The 14,818-nt window shown below is 44.2% G+C and overlaps 1 protein-coding gene across 5 annotated transcripts in view; it reads left to right on the plus strand.

Annotated features, from left to right (window-relative positions):
* LOC137351754 (signal-transducing adaptor protein 1-like) overlaps positions 1-14,818 on the plus strand; it is a 52,749-nt gene that overhangs the window by 19,421 nt on the left and 18,510 nt on the right. For 3 of the 5 annotated variants that reach the window (XM_068016551.1, XM_068016552.1, XM_068016553.1), the window contains exons 5-10: positions 27-199; positions 763-894; positions 4,043-4,112; positions 4,941-5,043; positions 6,336-6,428; positions 11,533-11,604. In XM_068016551.1, coding sequence (XP_067872652.1) covers positions 27-199; positions 763-894; positions 4,043-4,112; positions 4,941-5,043; positions 6,336-6,428; positions 11,533-11,604 — 643 coding nt within the window. The remainder of the gene's footprint in view (positions 1-26; positions 200-762; positions 895-4,042; positions 4,113-4,940; positions 5,044-6,335; positions 6,429-11,532; positions 11,605-14,818) is intronic. The other 2 variants (XM_068016554.1, XM_068016555.1) reach the window with 1 other exon arrangement.

A 14,818-nucleotide genomic window follows, 5' to 3' on the forward strand; every position in this document is an offset into this window, starting at 1 on the left:
TAGGTTACATATTTTATTTTTGGTAGCTGGAGATACCCGACCTGGCTCTCCTCCCTGGACAGATTCACAGACTGCAGGAGGTACTGATGGAAGAGGTAAAACACCGCAGAAAGTCAATCCCTCCACCACTCCCAACACGATCAAGGACTCCAGAGCCTGTCCAAGACGACTATGATGATGTAGAAAACAGCCTTCCCAGGTATCTTGCTAGGAAATGGGAGGAAGAGGGCAGGGTAGAGGAGCGGGGGGTAGTATTGGCGAAGAGGAGGATGGACAAGGGAGGAAAGGAGGGATAATCTTCTGAGGTTATGTATGCCCATCACTTTGTGTTTATTTTCTTCACCCTCTTCTGATGAAGGTGTTGACTGCTTATTGCCCTATGGTTCCACAGGTGCTAATCACTCTCTGGTGCATCACCAAATTGGCCACTGTAACTGGACAAACTATTCTGTTGTTGGGGGAGCATCATATTTCAGTCCAATCTTATCCTCACCTGACATCTAAGATAACACAAGTTATCTGAATCTAGACCCTGAAATATACTATGCAATGTGATCCTATGGATATTTGTATGAAATTCTCTTGCCTGTAATTTTAATGGAAGGGTTGACTGTTTATTTTGAGAGATCAACACCTCCATTAAAAGACCAGACAAAGGAATTTTATGTGACGGCATTAACATTCATATTCTACCTCAGGCTTTGTCCATATACAGTTTAGTTAAATACTGTTTTTAACTGTTTTTATCTTGTTTTGTTCCAGATGCTACTATAAGATCTCGCGAGTTGAGGCTGAGATCATGTTGGAGAGGAATATGGAGTATGGAAACTTGTTAATGAGACCTGGTGGTGATAACAAGAACATCTCAGTTACAACACGGCAAATATTCAACAAGTAAGAAAGAAACAACTTTAATTTATAATGATAGTGCCTTATTGCATCCTCAGGTCACACAGAACACTTTAGTCATCGACATTTATTTGTTGCAATGGATCAGTTGCAACATGAAGTCTGTTATGCAGGTTAATACAGCAGCCATTATGTGCACAGCAATCCCCCACAAACTGCAACAAAAGAATGACCAATTAATAAAATGCTGAAAATACTCAGCAGGTCTGGCAGCATCTGTGGAGACAGGAACAGTTACCGTTTCAGTTTGATGACCTCTCGACAGAACTTGAAAAAGTTAAAGATGTAACAGATTTAAAGCAAGAATAGAGGTCGGATAAGGGGGAGGGTGCAATGTCTGTGATGGGGTGTATGGCAGAAGAGATTAAATGACAAAAGGGTTGATAGTGCATGGCAGAACAAGGTGGTAATGGGACAAGTAAAGATGCACAAAGTGGGTTTAGAGGAGGTGTAGATGGGGACAGCAGAACCATTAGCAGTACCTGTTGTCCAAAAAACTATGGAAGCGGTGATTATGATCTGAAATTGTTGAAGTCAGTGAGTCAGGAAGGTGGTAAAGTGCCTCATCGAAAGATGAGGTGCTTTTCCTCCAGCTTATGTTGTGCTTTATTGGAACAGTGCAGGAGACCAAGGACAGAGAGGTCAGAGTGGGGGTGGAGAGGAGAATTAAAATGACAAGTGACTGGAAACTCGAGGTCATGCTTGCAGACTGAATGAAAGTATTCCACAAAGTGGTCACCCAATCTGCATTTGATCTCCCTACTATAGAGGAGACTGCATCATGAGCAGTGACTATGGTATACTAAATTGAAAGAAGTATAAGTAGATCACCTGGAAGAAGTGTTTTGGGCCCTGGATGTTGTATCTCCTGCACTTGCGTGGGAAAGGGGGGATTTCTGGGGATGATTGAGAAATGGTCCAGGGTGTCGCAGAGGGAATGGTCCCTTTGGAATGCTGAAAGAGGAAAGGAAGATGTGTTTGGTGGTTGCATCATGCCGGAGGTGGAGGAAATGGCAGAGGATGATCTGTGGGATGTTGTGGGGTTGAAGGTGAGGACAGGGGGAACTCTAACATGGTTCTTGGAGGGAGGGAAGTGAGAGCAGAAGTATGGGACATGGAATGGACATGGTCGAGGACCCTGTTAATTATGGTGGAGAGAAATCCTCAATTGAGCAAAATAGAACACTTATCGGAAACTCTGGTATGGAAGGCAGCATCAGCAGAACAAGTGCAATTGAGATAGAGAAACTGGGAGAATTGAATAGAATCCTTACAGGAAGCAGGGTGAGGAAGTGTATCAAGGTAGCTACGGGAGTCAGAAGGCTAATAGTGGGTATTGGTTGATAGCCTGTACCCAGAAATAGAGACTAAGAAGTTGAGGAAGGGAAGAGTTAGAGATGGACCATGTGAAGGTGAGAGAAGGGTGGAAATTGGAAACAAAGTTCATGAAATTTTCCAGTTCAGAGCGGGAGTGGAAAACGGCACCAATACAGTCATCAATTACCGGGAAAAAAAAAGGTGAGGCAGGGGACCTGAGTAGGACTGAAACAAAGAATGTTTTACATATCCCACAAAAAGGCAGGCATAGCTAGGACCCATGCATGCTCCCATAGCAACACCTCCTTATTGGAGGAAGTGACTGGACTCGGGAGTTGTTCAATATGAGAACAAGTTCAGCCAGGCAGAGGAGGGTGGTGATGGACGGGGACTGTTGGTCCTCAGTTCATGGAAGAAGCAGAGAACCCTGTGGCCATCCTGGCGTGGGATGGCGGTGTAGAAGTATTGGACGTCTATGGTAAAAAGGAGATGGTTAGGGCCAGGAAACTTGGAAAAAAGGGGTGGAGGGTGTCTGAAGAGTCAGAGATGTAGGTTGGAAGAGACGGCTTAAGGGGAGAAAAAAAAAGAGCTGAGATAGGAAGAAATCAGTTCAGTGGGGCGAGTTCAGAGTGAAACGATGGGTTTATTAGGGCAGATTTATCTGTGGATCTTGGGAAGAAGGTAGAAGTGGACTGTGTGGCGTTGGGGGTCTATGAGGTTTGAGTCTGTGGAGGAGGTTCTCCAGAGGAAGTGAGGTCAGTCTGGGAAATTATGACTTTATGTTCATTGGGGTCACGGTCCATTGGAGGTAAAAGGAGGATTCGAGAATTGATGTTCAGCCTCAGCTAGGCAAAGGTTGGCTCGTCAAACAAGAGGACCGCACTTATCAGCGGATTTAATGACAGTGTTAAAGTTGAACCTGAGAGAGTGGAGTACTGTAAATTCAGAGGGAGGTAGTTTAGAGTGAGTGAGAGGAGCAGTGAAATTGAGACGACCAATGCCACTCCAGAAGTTCTCAACAAAAAGACCTAGAGATGGTAAGAGGCCAGAGGGAGGGGTCCAGGTGGAACGAGAATTCTGAAAACTGTTTTTTCAAATTTCCAGCCTTTGCAGAAATGTTATTGATCGCTCATTAATATAAAAATACTTTTGGGACGTTGATGTCGGCTTTTTACAATAACATTTCCATCTGGGTCAACTAAGTATCTAACTTTCTTAAATTCCCATTATCCTACCAGTTTTCCAGCTTCACCAACATTTAGCACTAGAATCATATTATTCCAGAAGTTTATGGATATTTCAAGAGGGTCCTTTTAGAGGAGAGCTGGGTGAATGACTACATAGTGAAATATCACAACTTAGTCAGATTTGCTTGGGGTTCATTAGACCACACTTCTGCTGTCATCATTAAGCAGGGTAAGGGTTAGGTTACAATCTTTAGGTATACAAAGCATCTCTTCAAATAAGAGTTAAATTTGCAACAGATTACAATAGCAGGATTTTTAACCTCAAAGGGTTAGCCATACAACATAATTCCGTTGCCTTTTGTTTCCATGGAATTATCTTTTGGAAAGCCAAAGCCCATAGTGCTGGACACCCATCAAAGGTGAAAACAAATGATTAGGTAATGTCAAGCTTGGGTTTTGTAAGCTTGCCTATTGTAGAGGGAAAGGAAGACTAAAGGAGTTAAGAAATTGCAGTTTTCAGGCCCTGAGTAAATACAAGTTAAAGTAGAATGTAGTAGGGTGAGGGAACAGGACAGTGGTTTGAGAATGTTAGAAATGTGGCTATATTAAAATTGTGTTTTACATTTCAGCAATGCACTTGTAAAGCACTACCGAATACGCTGTGCGGACAATGGGTACATCATTGAAGTTGACAGTGGAGTAAGTACGCAGCTTTATAATTACATTTTTATAAAACAATTTTAAGTCCAAATGGTTCAGTTGGTAGATGCACCTTCCATTGTTCTGGACCATACAGAGCAGGAAGATGCCTGGGTTCAGTCCCTGACCTATGCTGAATTAGCAGATCTGAGCTAGGGTGGCAGTAATGATGCTCCAATTGGTGTTGAAGCCCCTGAGTTATGGAGAGGAAAAGTAAGCCGCATTCTCATACCAGAATTGCGTGTGCGTGCGTGTCATGACCTTGACATGATCATTACAATGCTTTTGGCTAATTCTAACCCAATGTTAATCCTTCACTCCAGCATAAGAAAGATTGAAATTTGAAACTCCGATCCATTGAGTGTGCTCCTTTGCAAACAATGGGCTTTACACAATTTGCAACCTTCTCTGCAAACCTTGGCTAAGCGAGTGAAAATACATCTTCATATCTCCACCATTCAACCCTTTAATCACAGATAACATCTCTATCTTCAACACCAACAGCACATATGTGAATGCATCCCAAAATGTGTTTAGTGTTGGTATGATAGGATTTCAGCATTGCCGTAATTCTAAGAATGTGTAGTGCAATCTGGTGTTAAGACCCAATATCATTCCAGAGCAAAGTGAAATTAAACTCACTCCTCCACTGTCGGCTTGGAGCCTCCTTGATTTATGATATAAATGCAATGTCATTGTGAAGTAAAACCCTTTTATACCAACAGTGCAGTTGCAGCGATGGTTAAATGTACTCTTAAATACCAATCCTCTGCTTTGCCTACTGACCAAGTCAGATGAAAGCTTTAATAAAACTCTGGTATTTTCCAGGTCTTGTGCAACAGTACGCAGGAGGTAATCGACTATTTTGTTCAACATACCCATGGAGTTTTGAAGCCTTTAGAAAGAGTAACCGACTATGAAATCAACCTGAGTATGTTTATCCTTTCATTGTTTACAGATTTATTGGTTATTTCACATACAACATATAATTTTGTTGAATCTTTGGGGCTTCAGCAATGATTTACCAGGGAAGGGAAGTCTGAGTGAATTATTTTGTGCTAAGTATTCCTCCATTATGTACAGAAAGTATAGACTCTGTCATAAGTTTAACGTCTTGCCATGGATAATTTCTCGGATGCACTGATTCTAGTCACTCCCAAAGCAGTTTGAGCATCTTATAGTTAGAGGCATACCTGTAGTACCCAATATCTAACGATATGGTAGTGTAAAACAGGGGTGTAACAATAATATTCCCTTATGATCCAATCTGGATGTTTGTGTTGCTTCTTCATTCTATTTGAAGGCAGACCTAGCAAACACTTGGTGACATGAGGGCAGGTACGCATTGTTAAGCTGCTGTAAACATGCAGAGCAATAGTTGTGAGTGGACTGATTGAGCTCAGTCAGTGCAACTTGTCTCAGTATGATAATATAAACCAATGAACTTTCCCACAGCACTTGACCTAGGCTGACAATCTAGTGTGGTACTGAGGGAATGTCAGACCTATCATATTCAGATAGCGGTCATAAACCATAGAGCTGGGAATACTGAACTGTTAAACTATGATCTCGAATACCTGTTCAGGTGGATGTATTTAAGAGGAGCAGTGAATTCTCTTGGTGTCCTGCTAACATTCCTCTCTCAGCTAACACTACTAAAGAACTGAGAAACTGGTCATTCATCTTGGTTCCCTTTTGTGTGACTTTTTGTCATATTTGCCTATAAAACAGTGACTACATTTCAAAAAATTATTTACTCAATGTGAAACACATTTGGAAGTGCTCAGAATGCTATATAAATGCAGATTCTTTCTTCCATCTGTTTGTCAGCACTTTGACCCTGTACACCTAATCCAACAGTCACAGTTTAGTTTAATGTAGTGCTGTGAATTCACTTTTAGAGACACCATTCTACTATCTTTTATATCCCCTTTGAAACTGAAAATTTTATTTGAATTCATTTTAACCTAACCTGCCTGATGGAAAGTTGATGTGATCAGATTGGCAGCCCATTTTGCACCCTCCCCGATTTTTACAACCGATTGACTTCATATAAAGTGGGCGGCTGATTCAATCCTGTCAGTTTTCCATCGGGCAGGTGAGAGTTTTCTCTCAAATTTCGACTATGAGAGATACATGCTTGATAATATCACTGCACCGATCTTGCATAGAACACTCATCAAAGTCACTTTTTGTATTACTATCCATGACGCTTGTTTTTAGGTTTTGTGCGGGAAGATGCTGAGAGCGGAGAACTTATCCATCAGAAGAAACAGGCACCCACAAAATCAGCAACCAAGACATCACCCCAGCCAGGTAATCTGATAACTGTGCAGTGACTTTCTGTTAGTGGGGACAGGGTCATTGTCACCGTCGTGAAGAGGAGATCATGCAAGAAGATTCCAATTATCGGGGATCTGGAGTTATGGCGGAAAGATTAAAGATGTTGGGTACGTTTGTGTGGGGCGGGGGGTGCCCTTTGAGATTACCTCATTGAAGGTTTCAAGATTACGAAAGGGATTAACAAAATTGATCACTGTGAGGAAAAGTCAAATATAGCAGGAAATATAAATTTTTAAATTAGGTTAAGTTTTCTTTTTATTCTTTTACGGGATGTTGGTATCACTGGTTAGGCCAGCATTTATTGTCCGCTCCTAATTGCCCTTGCGAAGGTGGTGGTGAGCCGCCTTCCTGAACCGCTGCAGTCCGTAGCCAGGATTTTGTTGAGCTTCCGACGTCTGGCTGTGTGGCAGGGGGGAGCCGGAGGATCACACCGGCAGCAGCCCGCCACAGAGCCCAATGCCGGGACTGCCGGGCCCGATCGTCCTGGCAGCAGCGAGGCACCATGGTGGCACCCCCGCCCCCCGCCTCCCCGTCCACTTGGCAACAAGACCATTCTTTAAATATTTAAATAAAGGAAATGAAAAATTAACTTAACTTTCACTGCGATCTTGCCGGCTGTCCATGATCTTCCATGTGGCAGCTGGCGCTTGCACGCCTTCACCTTCCCGTCCAGGGAACGCCCGCCCCTGCCATGTGATTGGGGGTGGGCCACCCAGCGGCAGGAGAATAAAATTCAGCTCTATGTTTGGGAAGGAAAGTTAAGGGAATGTTTCCACCAAAGGGTATTACATATTTGGAATATGTTAATGGGTACATTTTTTTTTTTTAATTCATTCACGGGATGTGGGCGTCGCTGGCCAGGCCAGCATTTATTGCCCATCCCTAATTGCCCTTGAGAAGGTGGTGGTGAGCTGCCTTCTTGAACCGCTGCAGTCCATGTGGGGTAGGTACACCCACAGTGCTGTGAGGAAGAGTGTTCCAGGATTTTGACCCAGCGACAGTGAAGGAACGGCGATATAGTTCCAAGTCAGGATGGTGTGTGACTTGGAGGGGAACTTGCAGGTGGTGGTGTTCCCATGTATTTGCTGCCCTTGTCCTTCTAGTTGGTAGAGGTTGCGGGTTTGGAAGGTGCTGTCGAAGGAGCCTTGGTGCATTGCTGCAGTGCATCTTGTAGATGGTACACACTGCTGCCACTGTGTGTCGGTGGTGGAGGGAATGAATGTTTGTGGATGGGGTGCCAATCAAGTGGGCTGCGTTGTCCTGGATGGTGTCTAGTTTCTTGAGTGCTGTTGGAGCTGCACCCATCCAGGCAAGTGGAGAGTATTCCATCACACTCCTGACTTGTGCCTTGTAGATTGTGGACAGGCTTTGGGGAGTCAGGAGGTGAGTTACTCGCCTCAAGATTCCTAGCCTGTGACTTGCTCTTGTAGCCACGGTATTTATATGGCTACTCCAGTTCAGTTTTCGGTCAATGGTAGCCCCTAGGATGTTGATAGTGGGAGATTCAGCGATGGTAATGCCGCTGAATGTCAAGGGGAGATGGTTAGATTCTCTTTTTTTTGTTGGAGATGGTCATTGCCTGGCACTTGTGTGGCGCGAATGTTACTTGCCACTTCTCAGCCCAAGCCTGGATATTATCCAGGTCTTGCTGCATTTCTACATGGACCGCTTCAGTATCTGAGGAGTTGCGAATGGTGCTGAACATTGTGCAATCATCAGCGAATATCCCCACTTCTGACTTTATGATTGAAGGAAGGTCATTGATGAAGCAGCTGAAGATGGTTGGGCCTAGGACACTACCCTGAGGTACTCCTGCAGTGATGTCCTGGAGCTCAGATGATTGACCTCCAACAACCACAGCCATCTTCCTTTGCGCTAGGTATGACTCCAGCCAGCGGAGGGTTTTCCCCCTGATTCCCATTGACCTCAGTTTTGCTTGGGCTCCTTGATGCCATACTCGGTTAAATGCTGCCTTGATGTCAAGGGCAGTCACTCTCACCTCACCTCCTGAGTTCAGCTCTTTTGTCCATGTTTGAACCAAGGCTGTCATGAGGTCAGGAGCTGAGTGGCCCTGGCGGAACCCAAATTGAGCATCACTGAGCAGGTTGTTGCTAAGCAAGTGCCGCTTGATGGCACTGTTGATGACACCTTCCATCACTTTACTGATGATTGAGAGTAGGCTAATGGGGCGGTAGTTGGCTGGCTTGGATTTGTCCTGCTTTTTGTGTACAGGACATACCTGGGCAATTTTCCACATTGCAGGGTAGATGCCAGTGTTGTAGCTGTACTGGAACAGCTTGGCTAGGGGCGCGGCAAGTTCTGGAGCACAGGTCTTCAGTACTATTGCCGGAATATTGTCAGGGCCCATAGCTTTTGCAGTATTTAGTGCCTTCAGTCGTTTCTTGATATCACGTGGAGTGAATCGAATTGGCTGAAGTTTGGCATCTGTGATGCTGGGGACCTCAGGAGGAGGCAGAGATGGATCATCAACTCGGCACTTCTGGCTGAAGATTGTTGCAAATGCTTCAGCCTTATCTTTTGCACTGATGTGCTGGGCTCCCCCATCATTGAGGATGGGGATATTTGTGGAGCCACCTCTTCCAGCTGGTTGTTTAATTGTCCACCACCATTCACGGCTGGATGTGGCAGGACTGCAGAGCTTCGATCTGATCCGTTGGTTATGGGATCGCTTAGCTCTGTCTATCGCATGCTGCTTACGCAGTTTGGCATGCAAGTAGTCCTGGGTTGTAGCTTCACCAGGTTGACACCTCATTTTGAGGTATGTCTGGTGCTGCTCCTGGCATGCCCTCCTGCACTCTTCATTGAACCAGAGTTGGTCTCCTGGCTTGATGGTAATGGTAGAGTCGGGGATATGCAGGGCCATGAGGTTACAGATTGTGGTTGAGTACAGTTCTGCTGCTGCTGATGGCCCACAGCGCCTCATGGATGCCCAGTTTTGCATTGCTAGATCCGTTCGAAATCTATCCCATTCAGCACGGTGATAGTGCCACACAACACGATGGACGGTATCCTCAATGTGAAGGCCGGACTTCGTCTCCACAAGGACTGTGCGCTGGTCACTCCTACCAATACTGTCATGGACAGATGCATCCGCGGCAGGCAGATTGGCGAGGACGAGGTCGAGTATGTTCTTCCCTCGTGTTGGTTCCCCCACCACCTGCCGCAGACCCAGTCTAGTAGCCATGTCCTTTAGTACTCGGCCAGCTCGGTCAGTAGTCGTGCTACCGAGCCACTCATGGTGATGGACATTGAAGTCTCCTACCCAGAGTACATTTTGTGCCCTTGCCACCCTCAGTGCTTCATCCAAGTGGTGTTCAACATGGAGGAGTACTGAGTCATCAGCTGAGGGAGGGCGGTAGGTGGTAATCAGTAGGAGGTTACCTTGCCATATTTGACCTGATGCCATGAGACTTCATGAGGTCTGGAGTCGATGTTGAGGACTCCCAGAGCAGCTCCCTCCCTACTGTATACCACTGTGCCACCACCTCTGCTGGGTCTGTCCTGCCGGTGGGACAGGACGTATCCCGGGATGGTGATGGCAGCGTCTGGGACATTGTCTGTAATGTATGATTCCGTGAGTATGACTATGTCAGGCTGTTGCTTGACTAGTCTGTGGGACAGCTCTCCCAACTTTGGCACAAGCCCCCAGATGTTAGTAAGGAGGACTTTGCAGGGTCGACAGGGCTGGGTTTGCAGTTGTCGTTTCCGGTGCCTAGGTCGATGCCGGGTGGTCCGTCCGGTTTCATTCCTTTTTATAGACTTCGTAGCGGTTAGGTACAACTGAGTGGCTTGCTAGGCCATTTCAGAGGGCATTTAAGAGTTAACCACATTGCTGTGTTGCAGGTGTATTGTGTATTGTGAGTTCAAAAGAAAGTTTTTTGGCTTGAGATAGGGTTAAGGGATAGGGTGGCACTGGTGAGTTCGTGAGGTTTTTCCATCAACTCGATTAATTGGAGAAATTGTTGGTTCCAAGGTCTGTGTCCTAATATCAGTGAATTCTAGAAAGCTAAAACAAAAGCAAAAAATGATGGACTGGCACAGTGTGTCTGTCAGCAACTGAAAGATGAAAGGCAAGTCAATGTTTCTGGCTGGAAATGTTTCCTCAGAAATGATGAAGGAAAAGAAGTGCATTTCCTTTTAGAGAACTGACTGGAATGAGCAGAGAAGGTGGTTAGACTGATCAGCACCAAGATGGGAGGCAGAGAAAGAAGAGCAACAGCTAAAGAATAAGAGCACAGTGATGTTATTTCCTATTACCAAGAAGCAACTAAAGTATTTAACAGCCTGTGAACAGCTTATCAAATTGAGAATGATGTAAAAAGTGCTGGATGAGATAGGAAGATCATCTAGGTCAGGCTGCTAAAATGATAGCAGAATGACAAGGGAAGTAAAATGGAAGGGATCAGAGTGGAATATGAACAGAAGAAACTGGCAGAAAATGGGGGCGATAGTTAAAGTTTGAAGTTCTTAAAGGCAGTGTATGTCAGAGAAAGATGAGCTGCTGTTTGCATTGAGCTTGGATCGAGCAACATACAAGATCAAAGTTGGAAAGACAAGAGTGAGAATGAGAGGGACAAGTTGAGATAATTAGCCAAAGTGGTCAGGCTTTTCTTGTGGACATAATGAGGCCTCCAGTCTTGAGACTGCACTGTGAGTAACAAATGTAATATGAAGAAAATTCATCGTATGAAGAGGCGAATACAAAAGCAAAATACTTCAGATGCTGGAAATCTAAATGAAAACCAGAAAATGTTGGAAATGCTCAGCAGGTCTGGCAGCATCTGTAGAGAGAGAAACAGTTAACGTTTCAGGTTGATGTCATTAACCTGAAACGTTCAGTCTGTTCCTCTCTCCACTGATGCTGCCAGCCCTGCTGAGTATTTCCAGCACTTTCTGTTTTTATAATAGGTGAAGAGGTTTTTCTCATTTTCCTTTTAATTCAGTCCGATGAAGGGACCCTACCCAACCTATGATGTTTTTATGATTGCCTGTTCCCTTTGTGGCTTCATCTATCTTTCCTGCATTGTGTGATTACATTTTAAATCTTTCTTCACAGTTAAGGAAGAGAAACTAAGCCCAAAGATTCCTATAATATTAGAACCGGAAGCAGAGTATCTCAATGATGACGGTAATTCTTCTTTTCCTCTCTGTCTAATTTCCAAACTGCACTATTAAATATGAAGTGTGATTTACCATCCCTATCTCACTATGTTCAAGCACTTTATTCGTATTTTTATTTTCCAATTTTCTCCCATTTGGCTTCTGATGGTACTGACTCCTGCTGGGTAAGATTCCATACAACTTTTCATCCAATAGCTTGTCCTAGTGACCAATTCACTGAGAGTGTACACCAGTAAGTGTCACAGCTGTGACAATCGTGTCTTCACTCAACATCCACACAGACACCTTCTAGTGGAGCTAACTACAGCCAGCAGAAATAGGACCTTCATTAGCCAAGTGTGCTGATGCATACATCCCTGTCGGGCTTAGCTAAATTAATGCAGCCCAGAGAATAAACTTGGGTCCTCCAGATTGATAATTTGCAGTTTCACATTGATTAGCACCTTTAACAATTGAGCAGTTGGGGATATTGTACATGGTCCATATTCCAATAATAAAACAATTTCTATCATATAAGAAACTTTTATTGCTGGAATATTTGTGGGGTTTTTTCAGCATAATAGCATGTGAGCTGACAACTTAGGAAACTGGTTCTGGGGGACTAGAAATGATCTGGACCTGCTTGGAGCCAAATGGCTAATTAATGGCCAAATAGCTACAGGCTGTCAGGAAGTATAAAGCATGATAACACTTGAGAGGCACTGGTACATACCTTTGTGACAACTGGGATTATGTGTCAACTTGGCAAGATCACATTTTCTTAAAGATTTGCTTGAACTTTGTTCAATGTTTGTGGCCTGGCAATATCTCAGTTTTATAATTCTCATATTTGTGTTCAAATCCTTCCATGGTCGTGTTCCTCCCTATTTCAGTAACCTCCTCCCAGCCCTGCAATCCTCCAGTATCTCTCCACTCCTTCAATACTGGTGCACTTGCGCAACCCTGATTTTCATTGTTCCTACATTGACAGCTGTGCCTTTTTAACTGCCTCGGCCCTAAACTCTGGAATTTCTTCCCTAAGTCAACCTCTCTCTCTCTCTCTCTCTCTCTCTCTCTCTCTCTCTCTCTCTCTGTCATCCTTTCAAATCGCTCTTTTAAAATCTACCTCTTTGACCAAGCTTTTGGTCACCTATCCTAATATCTCACACAATAAGGATGACAGGGCAGCTGATGTGTTACTGCTGTAGCATGTGGGAGCTCGTGGACACCAGTGTGATTCACAGCAACCACATTTGCAGTAAGTGTCAGCGGCTCGAGGAGCTTCAGCTCAGAGTCATTGAGCTGGAGTCAGAGCTACAGACACTGCGATGCATCAGGGAGGGGGAAAGTTACCTGGAAACTTTGTTCCAGAAGGTAGTCACACATCATAGGATAGGGTCTTCTGATTTGGTCAGTGGTTGGGGACAGGAGGATGCGACTACGAGTGAGGCAGGTAAGGGGATCAAGAGGGCAGAAATGGAGGAGCCTCAGCCCTTACAATTGTCCAACAGGTTTGAAGTTCTTTCAGCTTGCATGGATGAGAGTGGGGGCTGCAGGGTGGATGAGCAAACTAACCATGGCACTATGGTACAGGAAGCTATTCAAGAGGGGAAGTAAATAGGAATGTAGTGGCAGTAGGAGACCGTATAGTCAGGGAGATAGACACGTTCTCTGCAGCCAAGTGTGAGAGTCCAGAAAAATGTGTTGCCTGTCCGGTGCCAAGGTTTGGAACATTTGCTCACTGCTGGAGAGGAACTTGCAGTGGGAGGGGGAGGATCCAGTTGTCGTGGTCCACGTGGATACCAATGACATAGGTTGGACTAGGAAAGAGATTCTGCATAGAAAGTATGAGCAGCTGGGGCTAAATTAAAAAGCAGAACCTCAAAGGTAATAATCTCTGGATTATTACCTGAGCCATGAGCAAATTGGAGTAGGGTAAATAAGATTAAAGAGTTAAGTGCGTGGTTTCAAGATTGGTATGGGAGAAATGGGTTTTGACTCATTGGGCACTGGCACCAGTACTGGGGAAAGTGGGAGCTGTGCCATTGGGATGGTCTTCACCTGAACCGTGCTGGGGCCAGTGTTCCGGCAAGTCATATAACTAGGGCGATAGAGAGGTCTTTAAACAAAATAGTGGGGGCGAGGGACCAAGTGAGAAGATCTGATAAATTTAAGAGCAAGGACAAGGCAAGAGAGCAAAGTAGCAATAAGGGAAATAATAATCAGAGTGAGGCAGGAAGGGACAGAATGTATGAAATTAAGATTGTGTCTTAGGTTGAGTCGATAGTAAAAAGACAGAACTGAAGGCTCTGTATTTGCGCGTAGCATTCGTAACAAAGCAAATGAATCTATAGCTGAAATAAAAATAAATATGTATGATCTGATAGCCATTACAGAGACATAGCTGCAAGATGACAAAGGCTGGGACTGAATTTTCAAGGGTACATGACATTTCGGAAGGACAAGAAACTAGGGAAAGGTGGAAGGGTAGCTCTATTAATTAAAGATGATAGTACAATAGAGAGAGGTGACCTCAGTTCTATAAATCAAGATGTAGAATCAGTTTGGGTAGAGATAAGAAATAATAAAGATAGGAAGTCACTCTGAGAGTAGTTTATGGGTTCCCTAACAGTAACCAACTGTAGGATAGGGTATACAGAAAGAAATAATGAGGGCTTGTGAGAAAGGTACAGCGATAATCATAGGTGATTTTAATCTATGGATAGATTGGACGAATTAGATTGGCAAAGGTAGCCTGGAAGATGGGTTCATGGAGTCTTTTCAGGACAGTTTCTTAGAGCAGCACATTCTAGAGCCAACCAGAGAGCAGGCTACTCTAGATCTGGTAATTTGTAACGAGACAGGATTAATTAATGACCTCATAGCAAAGACCACCACACCCCACCCAGGTAGCAGTGATCACAACCTGATTGAATTTTGCATTCAGTTTGAGGGTGAGAAGAATGGATCAAAGACTAGTATTTTAAACTTAAATAAGGGTAATTATGAGGGTTTGAGGACAGAGCTGGCTAAAATTAGGTTAAGGGATAAATTATTAGAGATGCAGTGACAGACATTAAAGAGCTATTTCATAACACTCAGCAAAGATATATTCCAGTGAGAAAGAAGGACTCTAGGGAAAGGACACACCATCTGTGGCTAACGAAGGAAGTTAAAGATAGTTAAAATTGAAAGAAAAAGTGTGCAATTCAGCTAAGAGTAGTGGTCAGAAGATTGGACAG

The sequence above is a fragment of the Heterodontus francisci genome, chromosome 36, assembly GCF_036365525.1.
Source record: "Heterodontus francisci isolate sHetFra1 chromosome 36, sHetFra1.hap1, whole genome shotgun sequence".
Taxonomy (NCBI): domain Eukaryota; kingdom Metazoa; phylum Chordata; class Chondrichthyes; order Heterodontiformes; family Heterodontidae; genus Heterodontus; species Heterodontus francisci.